Here is an 18,372-nt window from a genome sequence, read left to right as displayed (position 1 = left end):
CCGAGCAAACTTTTGCTGCTTTGACAAGCCAGTATTTACCATCCCTGCAATATTCATACCTTATGACCTACGTGTCTGGCCTCAGGGCGAGAACGGCGAGGACGGTTCTCCGGGCCCTGCGGGCGCCCAGGGCCCCACCGGGCCCCGCGGCCTCCCCGGGATGCCCGGAATGCCGGGACCCAAGGGCCACCGCGGCTTCCCCGGCACGGACGGCGCCAAGGGCGAGATCGGTCTGCCCGGGGAGAAGGGCGGCATCGGACCGGCCGGCCGGCCAGGAGAGCCAGGACCACTGGTAAGAAAGCGTCTATGTATGTACGTAAGAGATCGCCATAAACGGTTGGAGGTATAGTGGGCCCTGATGTCTTTTACATATCTTTAAACAGTGTCTGATTAAAATTTAAGTTGCTTTACCCTTTTCATTCTAGGATGTGCTTCGAGCTTATTATACATGTCTTTTTTGCCGCCAGTAGCACCTGTCATTTGAGTCACTCGTTCATATATAATCAGTCCCTATCCCAAACATGCGTATATTACTGCCGTCTACCTATATCGACATGAACTCTGATTCTGTATTTGTGCCCGTGTGTGCGTGCCGACAGGGTCCCGCTGGTCCCCGCGGGGAGCGAGGCAGGGACGGACCACCCGGTCCGGCCGGTCTCCGCGGCATTGACGGCATCGCTGGACCGCCTGGTCCACCGGTAAGACTTTCCGATATTGTCGGCGCCGATGTGTCCGAATCCGCACAAGCTGTGCTAGAACGCTGGAAAATTTTGCTGTTGCAATATCTACCGACAAGCCAAATCACTACCTGCGCGATATAGCACAGAAGTTGGCTCCGTTCACGAGCGCGTATTGCGGTACAGCCTAACTTAAGGCGCTCACTATTGGTGCCATCTAGCGGCCGGGCGATCAACTACAGTCTACAAGCGGGCGGGTAGCTGTAACTTTTACGCTCTCCAGGACAGAAGGAAACGGTTATGCAACATTATTACAATAGAATAAATAATATTGATCTCTCTACTGCTAATTTGATGCACCGATCTCTTATACGCCTCTCTTCCGTTCAGGGCGCGGCCGGCAAGTCGGGACCTCCCGGCTTCCCCGGTAGTCCTGGAGCGAAGGGTGACCGAGGCGCTGAGGGACCCAAGGGCAGCGTGGGACTCCAGGGACCTCGCGGTAAGTGGTTCTGTGCCGAAGGCCTGTCTCATGAACCAAGCGTCATGGATCAGTGACGTTTGTATGTATATACAAAATGTCAAGTGTAAAATGCAACGCTATGTGCAAAACGGTCGAGTAGCGCCTTGACCTTAGTTGTCTGTTAGTATATAATGATTTGGAAGTGATGAAGTTATAGCAGACTTAATAAATGTTGATTAAAATTTGTGAAGCATTTATCAATGCGTGCTTAAGCACTTGTTATAAATACGTTTCGTATAAGCTACATTTCCCGCATACTCCGATCTTATTTACCGTACTCTACGTGTTTTACGATAATTGTGACTCCCTGGACGTCCCTGACGTTCAAGCTGTGTATGTTAATAAAATGCCCTGAGTCTGTCCACTGACCGAGCGGCATCTATCTCGCTACCAGGTGAGGCCGGCGCGCCCGGTCTGCCCGGCGAACAGGGCGCCCCCGGCAGGCCCGGAAAGGACGGAGCCGATGGCGAAAAGGGCAGCTTCGGAGCCCCCGGACCGATGGGCCCGCCAGGCTTCGCCGGCCCTCGGGGCCCGCCGGGTAACTCCGGCAGTCCCGGCCTGCCCGGACAGAAGGGAGAACAGGTGAGGGGGTTGGTCTGACGGAAATGATAGTATTTTAGCGAGGTCGGGCTGAAGACACTACGAGTACAGGGCTTGGTTACGACTCCCTGAGGTCGTCTAATATCTCTTTATTTATTTATTTATTGCGGTTCTTGGCGATATCCACATCGTGGCTCTTAGAGCGCCGCGTCAGTACATGGGGGAGACTTATGACAGTTCATACAATAAAATACAAGAAAATACATGAACTGTTATCTCAAATCGTACTATACGCAAAGAGCCTGCTGTAGCTGAGTTGCACATTAGACAATGCCTCGTCCATGAACTGTTATCGATGCAGCTGTATAACCGCGGTTTTATTTTGTTTCAGGGTCTCACCGGCTCCCGCGGCCTGAAGGGCTCTGTGGGATCCAAGGGCGACTCCGGAGAGATGGGAGCCCGCGGCGCGCCGGGCCCGCCCGGATCGGACGGCCGACGCGGCCGGCGGGGTCTGCGGGGCCCTCCGGGTCTGCTGGGCCCTCAGGGCGAGCGGGGCCCGCCCGGCTCGCGCGGCCTGCCCGGTGCCGATGGCCCGCCCGGTCTGAAGGGTTCCGTGGGCGACCGTGGCCAGCCAGGCGCCATGGGACAGAAGGGCTCGACTGGAGACACCGGCCGACCGGGACCGCCCGGACTGGTGGTGAGTGCTGAGTAACGCGCTATCGTGTACCGAGTACCGAGTACCGAGTAAACTTTTTTATCCTTGAATTAAAACGGATACGAAGAAGTTTTTGAAGAAATGAATTGTTTCTCTGCTGACATATTTATGCTACACTGATATTTCGATAAAACTTCGGAGAAACGATAACGGCCACGCTAACTGGCCTCAACTACCTTGCAACGTTTCAGGTTTACTTTTAAAGTCTTCTGACGTCAGCTTACTCGTTTCACAGGGCGAGCGAGGTCTGCAGGGCCGCACTGGCAGCCCCGGCCGTCCGGGCCGCACGGGAGACCGTGGTCTGCCCGGAGCTGACGGCAAGAACGGAGAGATGGGCGCCACCGGAGCGCCGGGTCTTCCCGGACCCGTGGGACCCATCGGAGCTCAGGGTCGACCGGTCAGTTACAGTGGGTGGGCCGTGACCAGCGGTCTGCTGCCTCATGTCTGATGACTATTGCCCGGTGACATTAAGAACCGATTTAAGGAAAATCTACAAACGAGTGAACATATATTCCTTATGTAGCGTGTGCTACAATTAACAAATGCGTAAAATAATAAACCACGGCAGTGCATTGGTCTACGTTCGAGAGTGTTATGTCACTGGAATAATAGAGGTGTTTTACTTTTATTCTGCGAATATGGCTTATCATAACCAGTCATCAATGACCTCCATGATTACATCTTGTGACAAGCTAACACATATTCGATTACCTTTGCAGGGAGAATCAGGCAAGGACGGCAAGCCTGGTGAGGCCGGTCCTCCAGGACCACGCGGTGACGCCGGCCGTGACGGACCAATGGGACCAATTGGACCACCTGGACCTCCGGGGTCGGCCGGTGCCCGCGGTCCCGTCGGACAGACGGGCGCCCGCGGCTTCCAGGTACGATCACCGAGGGAGTGACGGATCGTAACGGTCAGACTGCCGGTGTCCTCGTTAACATTGGCATGTGATTGTTTGAAATATTTCTTACTTTTGATGACGACAGATGGCGCTGCAGCTTTGAAGCTACGAAACCCGGCATGTCTGACGATATTGTGATCGTTCCAGGGACCTCCTGGAACTCCGGGTAGCCCTGGCAACCCTGGCAAGGACGGCGAGACTGGTCTGCAGGGCCCCACCGGACCGCCCGGAGAGAGCGGTCCCCGCGGCGCCCGCGGCTTCCGAGGTGGGTCCGATCGCACGGCACAGACTATAGGCTCTTGCATAGACTGCAGTCTCTTCATGGACTTTAGACTCTTCACAGACTGCAGTTCCGCACCTACTTGTCTGACCAAACTGACGAGACGCCCAGTTTTGTTTACTTCGATGACGGCTCAGTGGTCTCTTTTTTTAACGTTCTTTGATCATTGGTAGATACGTTTTCCTTCCTCGAGAGATGGCATGACTATTCTTTTCTTTTTTGCTGTCTCATTTGCCATCACGACGTCTGTAGTTACACTTGCTGACCGGTCGGCACCTATCCGATCCGTCCACAGGTGAACGCGGCGCCATGGGTCCTCCCGGAGAGGCGGGCCAGCGCGGCGAGCAGGGCGCCATCGGTCCCGATGGACCGCCCGGCCCCATCGGACCCACCGGAGAAAAGGGCCACCGAGGAGCGCCCGGACTTGTGGTCAGTAAGACCTGAAACTCAACAGCTCTAGCAGACCAATAGCGTAACCGCTAAGGACTTCTGACTTGACGGACGCATGTCTTATCAAGTCATCGATACAGTACTTTTCCGTACTTGACGAAATCGTTGATAAACTGATTTGCACAATGTACATCTCGCATTGAAAATCCTCGTTTTGTGTGCCGTATGCCAATGAGTACTCTAATGTGTCGGTTCGTTGCAGGGTCTGCCCGGCAGGCGCGGTCTGCAAGGCCAAGCTGGCCCCAAGGGCGAGATCGGCTCTCAGGGCAAGATAGGACCGGAGGGCCCCGCCGGCCGGCCGGGCCCGCAGGGTCTCCAGGGAGAGATGGGTCCCATGGGCCCGCCGGGCCAGTCCGGAGAGCGTGGAGAACCGGGCTCCCCCGGACCCCCGGGAGAGATCGGCAAACCGGGTCTGCTGGGCGCGCGCGGTCCGCCCGGCCCGCAGGGCCTGCGTGGCTTCCCCGGTCAGCAGGGCATCACTGGATCGACCGGCCCAAAGGGACAGCAGGGCCTGCCAGGACAGAAGGGAGCCCAGGGAAACCCGGGAACCGAAGGTAAGGATGGTCTATGAACGGCGCTCTCCATTAAAAAATAAGCAATGTCCGTCGACTTAAATTAAACAATAAAGAGTTGTTATTCAGTCGTATTGCAAGAAACATTGTAAGTAAATAAAAATGTATATTGTTTGGCTCGCACAGCCCAGCCTGTTTAATCTAAACTGTTCTGCTTCACCAGTGACTGACTGATACCGATTTTGCAATCCACAGGAAAGCCTGGTCCGGTGGGCGCTCCGGGCCCTTTGGGTCTCACGGGAGCCAAGGGCTCTCGCGGAGACCCGGGACCGGTGGGCCCCTCCGGCTCGGCGGGGCCCCCTGGCCGGCCGGGCGAGCAGGGCCCGCAGGGCCTCCAGGGCGCCACCGGCCAGCCGGGTCTGGCCGGCCTGCCGGGCATCAAGGGCGCGCAGGGCGACATCGGCCGGCCGGGCATGCCGGGCGCCGCCGGAAACCCGGGCAGCCCCGGACCGGAGGGCGTCAAGGGCAGCTCTGGCTCTCCGGGCCTGCCAGGCCTGATCGGACCCGTCGGCCCTCCGGGAGCCGCCGGCGAGCGCGGCCTTCCTGGTCTCCCCGGGGGCCCGGGACCCAAGGGACCCCAGGGACAGCGCGGATCACCGGTAAGTGCCTTTCTCTGTGCTTGTAAACAGACGTTTGTATTTATTTGTCAAACATTTCCGTTTATTTTTCATCGCTATGAAAAGGCACAGAAGTGACGGTTACCTCTCATCTTCTGCCACCAGGGAGAGCCGGGAGAGGTGGGATCTCGCGGCCTGGAAGGCCCTCAGGGCCAGCCGGGTCTGCGGGGCCCGCCCGGAAACCCGGGTCCGGCCGGAGAGCAGGGCCCCATCGGTCCCGAGGGCAAGGTCGGCGCGCCGGGCATCAGCGGCCGTCCTGGCGACAAGGGCCCGCCGGGAGACGCTGGGCAGCCGGGCATCGCTGGACCGCCCGGCCTGCAGGTCAGTGACGCAGCGCCCGCTGGGTGCAACAGGAGTGTCCATCAACCAGTGACGGTCGCATGACGGAGAAACACCGTTATGATATGTCACTTGGCTCGATAAACATTTTTCATTATTTTTAGGGTCAACGATTCTCTTCAGATACTATGTTTCTAATAATCGTTTAATCGCTGCTGTAATGGCTATAGTCTTCGGTGTTGTGCGGTCTTCTCTGTTATATGACGCATCTCTGAAGCGCATTAAACGCCGTCAGTAAATGCCTGTTACCTCAATCTGTACTCTAATGCACTCCGTAATGTCACCGATGGTTCACTTCCCTAACATGCATTGTCGTTTGACAGGGCGCCCCGGGTCCGGTCGGCCCGCCGGGACCCACCGGCGAGCGGGGCGAGCGCGGCGAGCCCGGTATCCAGGGAGTGGAAGGCCCCACCGGCGAGCGCGGCAAACAGGGCCCGCCCGGCCTGCAGGGGCCCCGCGGAGAGCGAGGCCCCGAGGGCGGAAAGGGAGACAAGGGCCACCGCGGTCTGCTCGGTCTGCAGGGACTGCCAGGCCCGGGCGTGAGTAAATTGGTCATCTTACTTGCTTAGAGCGCTTCCGACAAAACGTGATTAAGATTAAAATATGTTGAATTTAAAATTTTTAAATGAATATATAAACTGATAAGCTATAAAATAACAGGTTAAACGACATATTTATCGTTCAACTAATTTAATTCCATGCCCTTCTGTCTATATAGGGATAAGTTGTCAATGTCAGTGTAACTTTTCTGATTGTATAACTATGTGCAGTTATCTATGAAAAACATTTTACGCCTGTCGCTCGTCCACAGGGTCCTCCTGGAGAGAAGGGTCCGCCGGGTACCCCGGGTCGGCCGGGCAACCCCGGCGAGCAGGGCATGAAGGGCCCGCCCGGCATGGACGGCGTGGCCGGTCCACAGGGCATCGCCGGCCCGCCGGGCCCGCGCGGCCCCGCCGGTGACTCGGGCCGGCCCGGCCAGCCGGGAGCGCCCGGACCCGCCGGCCCGCCCGGTCCCCCCGGAGAGTCCGTCGGATTCGACGTGGCCGCTCTGCAGGCGTTCATGCAGCCGTCATCGAAGGTAAGATAGCAGGGGAGAGGCTCTTATGTTTTTACGTTCTGAAAATCGCCTGGCCGTCTGTTAGCTGAGGCATAATGATCACTTATGTATTTCTTATGTATCTTTTCAAACGTTTGCACGTGAACCTATATAAGATTCAACCAAAGAGGATGCTTACTGCAAATGTTACAACTGCAAATGTTACAAAAGCCGACCTTTTTTTACTCCGTGTGCAAAGATTAGCACACACCTGTTAGTCACTTCTAGCAGTCTGCACACATAACGAACAACACGCCCAGCCTCATGTCACTCACCGTTTTCATCGCTCAGGGTCCGGACCCGCTCAACAGCGACGAGCCGGCGCGACTCGGCAAGGATCTGACCGACGACGAGCGTAAGGAGATCGTCCTGATGGCCTACAACCAGCTGCAGGACAAGTTCAAGACGCTGATGAAGCCAGACGGCAGCGCCGACGCTCCTGCCAAGACGTGCCGCGACCTGGCCGCCGCCTACCCGGACAAGGAGAACGGTCAGTCGCAGGGCTCCCTGGGTGTCAGCCAGACTCGCTGGTGGGTAGTGGCCGTGGGAGGGGTCAGGGGACAAATCTCATGTCGGGATAAGGAGAAAGGTCAGTAAGAGGGCTTACTGGGTATCAGTCAGGCTTACTGGCGGGGTGTATGGGAAGGCAAAGCCTTCGCAAGACGTCAGGGATCATTTACGCTTTTTTGTGAAAAGGTAACAACAGCTATCGAAAACAGAAGCACATCGGACACTCAAACAGGCGGTGCATGAGTCGTGAATAAGTCGTTTGTCTGATGCTGGATTATCAATCGAACCGTGTTGACGTTAGCTGACGGCCTCCTTTCTGTGGTTCAGGCGACTACTGGATCGATCCGAACGGCAGCGACAAGAAGGACGCCATCTTTGTCTACTGCGACATCGGCCGGCGGATGACGTGCATCAACCCGAACCCGCCGGCCACGGGAGAGATGGCCGCCTCCAAACGCAGCCGCGAGCACCAGTGGTTCTCCGAGGACATCGACGGAGGATTCGAGGTCAGAAACTACGCGGCCGTCCGACCCCTCGCTCGAGGCGACCGATCTCACCCAATACTCGTACAACACCCTCAGCTAAAAATTTTGACTTGCAGTACCACTGCTAATAACCAATTGCTGGTTCACAAACTAGATAGAAGCTGGGTGACGGGTAGCGAGATTTGCGTCTTCCTTACCAACGTCGTGTTTGTGTTTTCTCAATGTTTCCATCCAGCTCAGCTTTACAGCCTCTAAAGAGGCGTTTACGGTGCACTATTTGGCTGTTGTTAAATCGTAGTATGTAGATGAAGGGTTGCTAGGTTCCTTTTATCACACTTGTGTTACACAATAAGCCCGTGAACCAGAGGTCATGATAATAGAGACGTTATCTTTACGTTCTTGGTTGTTGCCAAGTTTAGCCGTTTTACGACTCATAAGCCTGTTATGATGTCCGTTTTTGTGAAAAGCAGACAAATGTACTCACTTGTAAGCTTAGAAGCTTCCATGGTGAGTCACATATGAATGACACATATCTTACGTGCATGGAACATTAGCAAAACACGTTACCGAAAGACGACCCGGTTATCTCATCCTTGCTTTCATTTTCCGGTCTTTATCAGAGTTGCTGATGCAACGTCCTTGCATCCCGTACTATTGCTATAAACCTTGTATCGTTTGTCCTACATTCCCTGTAACTGGGTCTCGAGTTACTGGGCCTCTTGCTGACAGTTGATTGTTACACTAAATGCGCTGAATTATAAAGAACGGAAACACACAGTTATCACGCTGACATTGCTGCTGAGTTTCTTGTTTTCTGTAATGACTTCCTTGAGGCACAATTAAGCATATCAGCTGACGGGAACACTGTACCTACTTACAGCCCAGCGCCATTGTTCAGCTTGTGATCATTCTCTGGACTAAGCGCACGACTTAGCATTAACTTTTGAGGTTTAACGATAGCCTCTCCCCTGTGTTCGCAGTTCTCGTATAAGGCGGACCGGAACCAGATCGGTTTCCTGCAGCTGTTGTCGACACACGCCGAGCAGAACATCACCTATCACTGCCTGAACCACGTGGCCGTGTACAACGCCCAGAGGCAGACGTACCGCGGCAGTCTGCGCCTCATGAGCTGGAACGACCAGGAGATCTACGCGCGAGGCCGTAACCGATACAACGTCATCGACGACGGCTGTCAGGTGGGTGTCTGTTCAGCGCTTTATGCCACGGTTCTCATCCCTCAGAATGTGTTAGAGCTGCGACAGTGGGTGGTACTTCTTTCTTAGGGTGCGATGATTGAGTCCTAACCCTCAGCCTATGTCCTCAGTCCTGTTTCACTGCACCGCAAAAGCCAATCCGTGTCCCAGTGTAGGGGGACGGAGAAGGTCGAACAGACACCGTCAGCACCATGGCTAATTTCGTCAGGCTATAGGTCATAGTCATCTGTCGGACACTCTCGGCTCCGTCAACACCGTGTACCGTGGCACCCCAGGGTCACTGAGATCTCCGGACGCGGCCCGGGAAGTGCCGAGCTATCATCCACCTGTCGGTCTGGAACCACTGCAGAACTTCGCTGCAGACTTCCACTGCTGAAACGCTGCATAATTCTGCTGAAACAGAAACCGTGGAGGCTATACTACTGCACACCGGAAGCGGATCAATGTTCACTACGGTGCTATGGTTCAGAATAGTGGACGTTCCAGTGTTGGATATGATTCTGCATGCACGTCGTCATGCTTTACCCCGTCCGCTGTCACACAGTCAAGGTCGCATGGCTAGTAGTGTGTCGTCCCCGTCTCGACAGGGGCCGATGTCACGCGCCGTCTGTCTCGACAGGGGGCAATTCCACGGGTCTTCTCTTCTCGACAACTATTATGCGAAGTCACGTATCGTTTCCGTCGCGGGTCCTTTCACTGTCTTCTCGTTTGCACGCCGACCGATATTCTACGCATAACACGTGCGCATCGCGCGCGGGAGCCAGGGCTGGGCTGTCACTCTTTCTGTTTCTACCACCGAGTTGCAGCTTGGTCACGGGGCCAGGGATTAACGTCCATAAGAGGCGAGGGATGAGAACGAACCCGCACAGCGGGTGCCCGTTACATCATGTTGCATTGCTTTGTAGCGTGCCAAAGAGTGTGTGGTTAGCCGCTTCTCTTCACAATAGAATACTGATGAGACAGCGTGCTGTCGCTTTACAGCTGCTAAAAGTTTGTGGAGATGACTGCGGCTGGTGTTGTAATTCGGTTTTCGACACTGTTTGCAGTCTAGTGCAATGCCAACACTCCTGTCATGAGTGGTATGCTTTCAAAGCCGGTAAGACCCTAACTTGCATTCATTTGCTACCACCTCTGCTAGTTTTCGTTTTCCATGTGAATCTGCTACACCGGCACATAAGTCACTTTTTCAATTTTGTGTGGGAGGTTCGCCGATAGATTCGATTTCACATCGTGTTATCTAAACGGTTCTCAGTAAGTAATTACACAGCTTTGAGAAAATTCAAGGCCAGCCAAGGTGAGAAGTCGTTTTGGCAAACATGAAAACAGCAGCCAAGATAAATAAGGAGACACAATTTACATAACAGCAGTCGTGGAATGTAAATGACTTTAGGCGCCGTACCGATGACACACATCACTTCGCAAACTGTCATGTCTGTTCTCTGCAGCCCTCTGTATTTGTCGATGACCCATGGTATTAGGCAGTCAGCAGAGTAACAGCATATAACCACGGGTCGGAGTCACAGCCACCCCTGTGGGCGGTGCCGGACCCGTAACCGCGCCACTAACGCCGCACTGGCGCGCGTTGCACCACGTCCATCGTTGCCGCCGGCCGCGCGTCTCTCCCACGTTACGCCACGGCCGGCGCAGATGAAGACACTGTCGGCGGCCAAAGGTCACGGGCGGGCTGACCTAGCGACCACCGGTCACCGCAGGCTAGACGGTTGACCAGCCTTCACCGCAGGCGGGCCGCCGGCCATCGCGATGGTCAGCTGACTGATGACTGACCGATGCATCGGTCACTACAGATGGGCCGTTGACCATAAGTTAATACGGGCTGTCCAATAATAACATCGGTCATCTTGGGTTGGCCTATACCAACGATCGGTCATCGCAGACGGGCTGCCGACCATAGGTGACCGTTGACTGTCCAATTGCCACCACCGGTTATCGCAGATTGATAGCTCCCGCATCTTCACTAGTTATCTCCAGCAGCAATTTATCCGCGTCATCGTTCATACTTCCCTGTCCAGATTGACAGTCCAGATTTACAGTTTTTTTTTTTTTTAGAGCATACCTTTTCTTAGCCAGGTGATCATTTAGTGGCTGGATGGCATTTCCCGTGAGGCACTCCCGTTCTAACAGCAACGAACCTTGGTTTGTCGACTAGCACAATGCTTGTCGATAGATAGCAGTAACATGGCTCAGATATTACCTGGCTCGTGGCCGCCTACGTGAAAAGGTATAATTCGCTTCATACGACGGGATGCTGAGCAGCCGTAGCAATCGACTTGTTTAGTTCTTGGCCATATCGATCACCTACCGGTATGCGACGTTAGCACACACGACAACCGACTTGAATCATTTATATCCTTCGGTGATCACCCAAGATTACGCCCGGGCCATCTAGCCGACGCCGCTGGATGCTTCGTAACAGCACCTCTGTCAGCCACAACACAGCTCTGACTCCTCCTCCGCCTCGGCCTAAACAGCACGTTGCCGGCCTCCAAACGGCCGCCCTCCCCGTCCGGCGTCCGCCGCCGAGGAGCGTATGACCTTGGTCCGGGGGTGAGGGTGAGGGGGCGGCTCGTTGGCTCATCTCTCGCCGGCGGCGCCCTGTCGGCCTGGTCACACTTGTGGCACCGAGCTGCCGACCGCGGACGGAGAGGGACGGATGGGAGAATACGGGGTGAGATGGGACAAGGGATGGGACAAAAGGGACAGAACGGGACTCGAGACGAAAGAAGAGGATAATGGACGGAGTGACGCTTGATGAGACGCGACGGAAAGCGACCGGGAGCGGGAGGACATGAGTGACAGAACTGGAGAAGTTTAAGCGGATACTGCGTGGGGATGCGGACAGCACAACATATTCCATTTGCCGCCGAGAAGGTACTGAAGGAAAGCGGGGCTGGAAATGCGCTTTTCTAGATGGAGCAGGTCGGGAAAAGTCGAGAGGAAACGAGACGGAGACGAAACAGGACACTGAAGGCTCCATGGCGACAGGAGGGAATGGGAATGAAGAGACTAGGAACTGACAGGGACTGGATGGATGAATCTTCCTTTAATTACTATATAACCCAAGCCCGATGCGGTTTGAATTCACCTCGGGTATTGCGACAGTGTGCCCTGCTGAGTTGGTTCGTCAGGTCGCCTTTGGCGACGCAGCGTAGCCCGATACGGCACCCGACCCCGTGTCTCAATAGTTCCCCAGAGCTGATGAAATCAGCATTCCCTGAGTGAAGATACGAGTACATCAGCACACAAAACGTCAGTGTCACTCTGGTAGGCTAGGAAACTGAGGGCGAAAGCTCCATAACTGGGGTTTTGAGAGGGGCAGCGTCGGATCAATAGTATCATGTCCTTCCGCGCATGTCTACGTGTAATAGCCGTAGATTAGCAATAGTGAGTTTTCCGTATAATTTTCCCCTGCTTCTGTCTCCGTTCCTTACCAGAATGACAGCGATTTGTGACACCCAAACACAGTGCTCATTGTTTGCGCTCTGTCTGTCTGTGAATGTAGAATTACGCGTCACTACAATCCGCGCAATCTTATTGTGAGCGTCAGGAATGACACCCGCTGGTGTGACAGTGTGTTTTGTAACCGCCTACCCCGCGAGGTCCCCGTGCGTGTAACTCACGCCAACCGAGGCGGACGGGCCTCGGCTGGTGGCCAGGTGGCAAGGGTCACCGCGGGCTGGGTGGCCGTAGGAACTGCCACACCAGCTGTCGCATCAGGTTTTAACGGCGACAGGCTTGCAAGCTCCCGTCTGTCGTCTTAGCTCTCGTTTCTCACAACATGTTGCTCCTCTCTGAGATGTCACTAGCCCTCCCGCGGTACGCTAACGTCGGTCTTACGGCTCGATAGTCGGGCGCAAAGTGACCTCAGCAGTCAGCACTCAGTGCAGTCGGTGAACCCAGAAGCCCTAGTTAGCATACCTAAGGCTCAATGTTCTAACTCTCGATCTCTCTGTGTTGCAGTCCTCGCCGTCGTACTGGGGCCAGACGGCCATCCAGGTGGAGACTAAGCGCACTCAGCGCCTGCCTCTGACCGACATCGGCCTGCGCTCGATCGGCCGGCCCGACCAGAAGTTCAAGATAGAGCTGGGCCCGGCCTGCTTCTATTAGAGGCCGGCGAGATGGGAACCAACACTGCCACACGGACGAGAGAGGAAGTCACGTGTCCGGCCTCCTCCGTCCCAGGAGATAGCGGAAGCAGCAGCAGCAGCAGCGGGAGAGGAGGTCGAGGAGGAGAAGGAGGAACTAATAGAAATTATAAAAATAAACAAAAGATAAATGGAGAAGCAGGATATTTAGAAGTCAGGAGAAAAGACCACAGCGGAGGAGCAGGAGTCTGAGATCAGAGGACTCTGTTAGAACAGAGAGCCGCAGTGCGGCGCGGAGGAGAGACCGACCCGGGCAGGGAGGTGACCAGTGACGATTTGTGATGTGATGACGTGCCGGAGGACAGGAGGACAGGGAGGGGGAGCGCGGTGTGTCGGTCGGGCCGCCGGACCGCCGGGCGGCGCCCACTGTCCGGCCCGGAGTGGAGTGGAGTTGGTCTGGAGTAGAGTGGAGTGGCTAACTCCAGCCGCGGCGCGCTGGCCGGGAGTGGAGCTGCAGGGCTCCAGCCGCAGCGCGCCGGCCCGGGGAGTGTGACCGGTGCAGTGGGCGCCGTCCGGCGGCTGACCGATCCGGCCCCCACCGCCTCCATGTGATGGCCTCGAGAGAACGAGAGACAGTCGGCCGAGGCATCTAGGCTCTAAGTATTTTTATATGTCTGTGACGTAGATAGTCCTAGGTTAAGGAGCAGTACTTGTGCAATAATATTATTCTTTGTGCTTGAGCTTGCGTGATTTGCTTATATGTGGTGTACGCGTACTTTAAGTCCCCTGTGATGTGTTCTGCAGCCCACCTGACGATCGTAATTAAGTAATTAAGGAATATACATGCGATGTTTGCTTTATGTTTTGTTGAGTTGTGCTTCCGATATCATGGGTGATAAGGGAAAACTCATAAATTAGAAAAAAGTTAGAGTGCTTAGCAGCATTCAGGCTACGTGCATACTAATTCTAATGTCATAAATTCGTGGTCCAGTCACAATTATTATTGCTGATAAAGGGATACTTTCGGGATGGGCGATGGTGCGCTAGAAAAACCGCTCCATGTAGCTCACATAGCGCAGCCAAATCTGCCCAGTACCGCAACAAAACCTAATCTTACCCGCGCCGGGGCAGGATCAAAATGTTTAGAATGAACATGTCTAGAAGAATTGCTAACATCCTAATATTGAATACTTTACCATTTCTATTCACACAATATTGTGTGTAAAAAGAAATTCTGCTTATCTAAGCTCGCCTCAGTTATTCATTTCGAATTGACTTGCTTTTGCGTACCTTTTTCATAAAAAGGGATGTGATTTATGCATGTATAATAGACCTTTATGGACTATATGGACGTTCCTGCATATCTCACAGTTCACACGATGCATCCAAGTGAAATTGGAGCTCGTCAGAGAACAGTGTCAAACTAACAAAACCCACATATTTGTAACAAAGCATCTTCGCGCCTGTGGTGTCGGAAGGTCACGACATTTGACCTCTCGGCTGGCTTTCGGAACAGACGGGAAGATAAACACAGGTATCTCTCAGAAAACTGATGGCTGGCGTCTTAGCGTAATGCTGCGGCATGCGTATTCATGAGTCGTTGGAAATAGTAGTCATTTTTCACCGATTGCCGTATTTCCATAATTGTATGCTTGTATCAACAACAGACGGACATATCAGTTTCCACATAAGCAGAATGGCTGAAAGTATGCGAGTTGCGAATTATTTACATCAGTCACAGGTTGACTTTACCGTCCAATTAGACGAGCAGGTGCAGTAAGCACTGCCTTATATGACGGTATTGGTGATCGTGAATAATTGCGAGATGCCTTTGAAATGTCATCAGATATAATGGCCTATGGTGTATACCTAACTAGCTGTTTCGAATCCCGTTGTAGTTAAGTTCCCAAAGGACCTTAAGAAGGTGAGAGATCACTGTCAAATAAGTAGTTATGATAACATTTATTAAGTGCTCTAGCGAGGATGAAATTGAATATAATAAAACAAATAAATGAAGTTGACTTTTCTTCGACATCAAAAATGTACAAACCAAATAGTATTAAAACGGTGAGCTTTCGGCCACTGACATTTATCGCACTAACGATTGACTTTTACCGTTGTTTTGATAACTTGGCCAATGGCTGACAGCTCACCCTTTTTAAATGCATTGTTTGGTTTGAACTTTTGTCGAGGAAAATTTCATCTTCCTTTTTTTATTTGATTATAGTATTAAATACGCGCAAATAGAAATAGAGAGAGAGGGGGGAGAGAAAGAGAAAGAGAGAGGGAAGAGGGGGAGAGAAAGAGAGAGAGAGAGAGAGAGAGAGAGAGAGAGAGAGAGAGAGAGAGAGGGGGAGAGAGAAATAGATGCTCTTTAACGGAAGCATTTACAAGTCTTTCTATCACTTGTCACCCACCCAGACATTTTGTTCTGTGAAACTTGTGGCACGTGTCAACTGACCGCTAAAGAAAGCGAGAGTGCTAACTGTCGCTCCGACGAGCGATGTGGCGCCGGGGGCGTGACGAGCAGAATGGTATGGTGGAGCCGGCTCTGGACAGTCGCTCTGCCCATCTGGAGTCGATCACCGTGTCCAATGTCCATCACTGAGACTACGACACAGAGTGTCACTGCGAGCCGGCTTCCGTACTCGGTGCCCGTTACGCAAAACGTGACGGTGCGTATTGGAGAAGTAGTGAACGCTGAGCTCAAATCATCTGTGATCTGATCGGATTTCTGTCCGGCTGCCATTGACATAGGCAACGTTCCGTGCACTTATCTTGCAAGATACATGGTGATGACAGTTCATTTAACCCTAGAACGCCTAGGGGGGGGGGGGTTGTATCAACCCCCCCCCCTGAGGTTTTTTCGAAGTGCACGCTAAACGGCTTGTCGTAGCGGGCTGAAATTTTCCATACCCTCTGGGGCAACCTTTGCGCATCTTTTGCCGAAAAAAATTGATCGGGTCATGTCAGGTCACGGAGTTATGACGTCATAAGAGGTACAGCCTCCGGCCGGATTTTCACAAACTGAGTGCCAACGCCCGAGGTTTCCTGCCGGTGGTACGGACATCGGTTGATGGATCGTGATGAAACTTCCCATGCATGTTGGGGCAAGTATTGGCTATCATATGGTATAAGAAATTTGACCGGGTCAGGTCAGGTCACGGAGCTATGACGTCACAAGAGGAACAGCGTCCGGTACTATTTTTGAAAAGCGCCCGAACCACTATTTTGCTAATTCTTGTCACCTCAATGGGAATATGCAGCAATATTAGCTTCTATAGGGAGCAAATGGACCTCCCAAATCCAAAAATACAATCAGATTTCAAAAATTCAAATTTTGATTTTTCGAATTTCTGCCGCCGACTGTGACCTTGCCGACTTCCGGCGCTCCCAACGCGCCATTTTTAGAGCTAGGGAAACGAAATACATACCAAACGATAGAGAATTGATCAAGGAACACGATAGTGAAGGTTTCAAGTCGATATTTCCCACCGTTTTGCCGCAATCGCCGCCGAAAGTTGAAAAAAGTCTATTTTTCCGAAAATTTGACCTTTGACCGGTCAAAAGTAGGTCAAATGTTGACCTAGGACCAAAAAATATACCACCAATCGCGAGATCTCGTTGAGAGCAATCCGTTGGTTTTTTCCGCTAAGCTCTACGACCTTCCGTTTCGAAACGCCAGGGGGGGGGTCGTAACAACCCCCCCCCCCCCCCTGGTCGTTCGTGTTATGAGAAATGGCCTGGTCGTGCGAGGGTTAAGGTTCATGGTCTGCCGACTGGTCAGTGGTCAGCCATGGCTGACCGGTCGACCGACCATGCATGCATGCATTGGACGTCTATTAGTGCCCTCACTGTGTAGTGTGTATACCGGTACAGCTTTCTTGTCTCGGTGTGTGTCTGTTCTCTGTACCGCTGTCCGAGCTGTACTGTACTGTACCCGGGGGAGTCTCTCACGGCCGTCCTTGGCTTCCTGGTCGGTAGCGTCGTATGTCATTATACAGCGGAGCGCTGCGGCGTCTGCCGTGGCCGCCGCAGAGGTGCCACTTTTACCGGGCGCCGGGCCAAGGCCGCGCCGCGCCGTGCGTCCTCTCTGCGTCGTATACGCCGCCGACAGACGCATCTGCACGCTCGGCTGCAGATCGCCGGAGGCAAGGAGAAGCGAACCGTGGGACTTTACGAATAACGGAAACTGGCTGCAGTGTCACCGATGCACGTGAGCTGCCGGCAGCCAGCGTTATACTCCAGCTGTGAGATCTATGGATATAGTTACATGAAGCTCAAAGCCCTTTTCAATGACCAAATCTGGACTTATGCAGATCCTATGATGCGAAGCAAACACTTCGCGGTGCATGAAATTTTCAGACATAATACCTGGTACTGTTGAAAACAATGTACCTATTTACTCATATTTACCATGTTGGTATCACCAACAGCGAAAATGCACCCACTTCCGTGTAGTAAGAGCCTACACCTTGCTGCCCACTAATCAGAAAAATCATAGGCGTTGAGGAAGCAATATCATTGTTGGGAGCAATATCACGCTTGGCTACTGGGACACGTGTTGGCTCCCGTCCGATAATGTGATGTGATGTCCCAAAAACAGCGTTCGATGCGGCACCAGGCTAGCTTCTTGTGTGACGATGCAGCTTCCGTCTGGTGTTTTCAGGATAGCTTCTTGTGAAATGCTGCAGTCTCTCAGTTCGAAATAGTTTCAGGATAGTCTGCTGTGTCACTCATAATGCAGTCTCTCAATTTTTATTATAATGGCTACTGTCCTGTGCGACAATGCAGTCCCCCCAGTTCTTGGTGCTTGCAGGCTGGCCTCTTGCATTTGTGATCACAAGCTAGCCTCTTGTGCGACAATGCGGTCTCCCTGCCTTTGTGCTCCTGTTCTAGCCTCTTGTGCGACAATGCAGTCTCGAGCATATTGAGCTCACAAGAACGCCACAAGAGTGCGGCACAAGAGTGCGGCAATGCAGTCTCTTAGTTCAGCGCAGCTAGGTTACTCTGTTGTGCGATAATGCAGTCTCTCAGCCCTCGCGCTTCTGCGGTACTGTGGTAGCCTCTTGTGTGACATTGCAGTCTCTCAACGTATGGTGGCTACAGGCTAGCCTCCTGTGCGACAATGCAGTCTCTCAGTTCAAAGTGCTTTTAGGGTTCCTGTCCTGTGCGACAATGCAGTCTCTCAGTTCAAAGTGCTTTTAGGGTTCCTGTCCTGTGCGACAATGCAGTCCCTCAGTTCAAAGTGCTTTTAGGGTTCCTGTCCTGTGCGACAATGCATTCCCTCAGTTCGAAGTGCTTTTAGGGTTCCTGTCCTGTGCGACAATGCAGTCCCTCAGTTCAAAGTGC

The 18,372-nt window shown here is 53.3% G+C and overlaps 1 protein-coding gene across 3 annotated transcripts in view; it reads left to right on the top strand.

Annotated features, from left to right (window-relative positions):
* Positions 1 to 13,876, top strand: part of LOC122377451 (fibril-forming collagen alpha chain-like) — a 37,992-nt gene extending 24,116 nt beyond the window's left edge. For 2 of the 3 annotated variants that reach the window (XM_043357492.1, XM_043357493.1), the window contains 18 exons: positions 86 to 292; positions 600 to 698; positions 1,068 to 1,176; positions 1,592 to 1,779; positions 2,129 to 2,434; positions 2,688 to 2,849; positions 3,172 to 3,333; positions 3,502 to 3,619; positions 3,930 to 4,063; positions 4,287 to 4,638; positions 4,852 to 5,255; positions 5,379 to 5,594; positions 5,936 to 6,151; positions 6,424 to 6,690; positions 7,000 to 7,198; positions 7,546 to 7,724; positions 8,684 to 8,899; positions 12,896 to 13,876. In XM_043357492.1, coding sequence (XP_043213427.1) covers positions 86 to 292; positions 600 to 698; positions 1,068 to 1,176; positions 1,592 to 1,779; positions 2,129 to 2,434; positions 2,688 to 2,849; positions 3,172 to 3,333; positions 3,502 to 3,619; positions 3,930 to 4,063; positions 4,287 to 4,638; positions 4,852 to 5,255; positions 5,379 to 5,594; positions 5,936 to 6,151; positions 6,424 to 6,690; positions 7,000 to 7,198; positions 7,546 to 7,724; positions 8,684 to 8,899; positions 12,896 to 13,042 — 3,681 coding nt within the window. In that variant the 3' untranslated portion in view covers positions 13,043 to 13,876. The remainder of the gene's footprint in view (positions 1 to 85; positions 293 to 599; positions 699 to 1,067; positions 1,177 to 1,591; positions 1,780 to 2,128; positions 2,435 to 2,687; positions 2,850 to 3,171; positions 3,334 to 3,501; positions 3,620 to 3,929; positions 4,064 to 4,286; positions 4,639 to 4,851; positions 5,256 to 5,378; positions 5,595 to 5,935; positions 6,152 to 6,423; positions 6,691 to 6,999; positions 7,199 to 7,545; positions 7,725 to 8,683; positions 8,900 to 12,895) is intronic. The other variant, XR_006255869.1, reaches the window with a different exon arrangement.
* Positions 13,877 to 18,372: the final 4,496 nt, after the last annotated feature.

The sequence above is a fragment of the Amphibalanus amphitrite genome, unplaced genomic scaffold (genome assembly GCF_019059575.1).
Source record: "Amphibalanus amphitrite isolate SeventyFive unplaced genomic scaffold, NRLGWU_Aamphi_draft 000044F_arrow, whole genome shotgun sequence".
Taxonomy (NCBI): Eukaryota; Metazoa; Arthropoda; class Thecostraca; order Balanomorpha; family Balanidae; genus Amphibalanus; species Amphibalanus amphitrite.
Note: the sequence above shows the minus strand (reverse complement) of the source record. Positions and strands in the feature narration are given on the sequence as shown.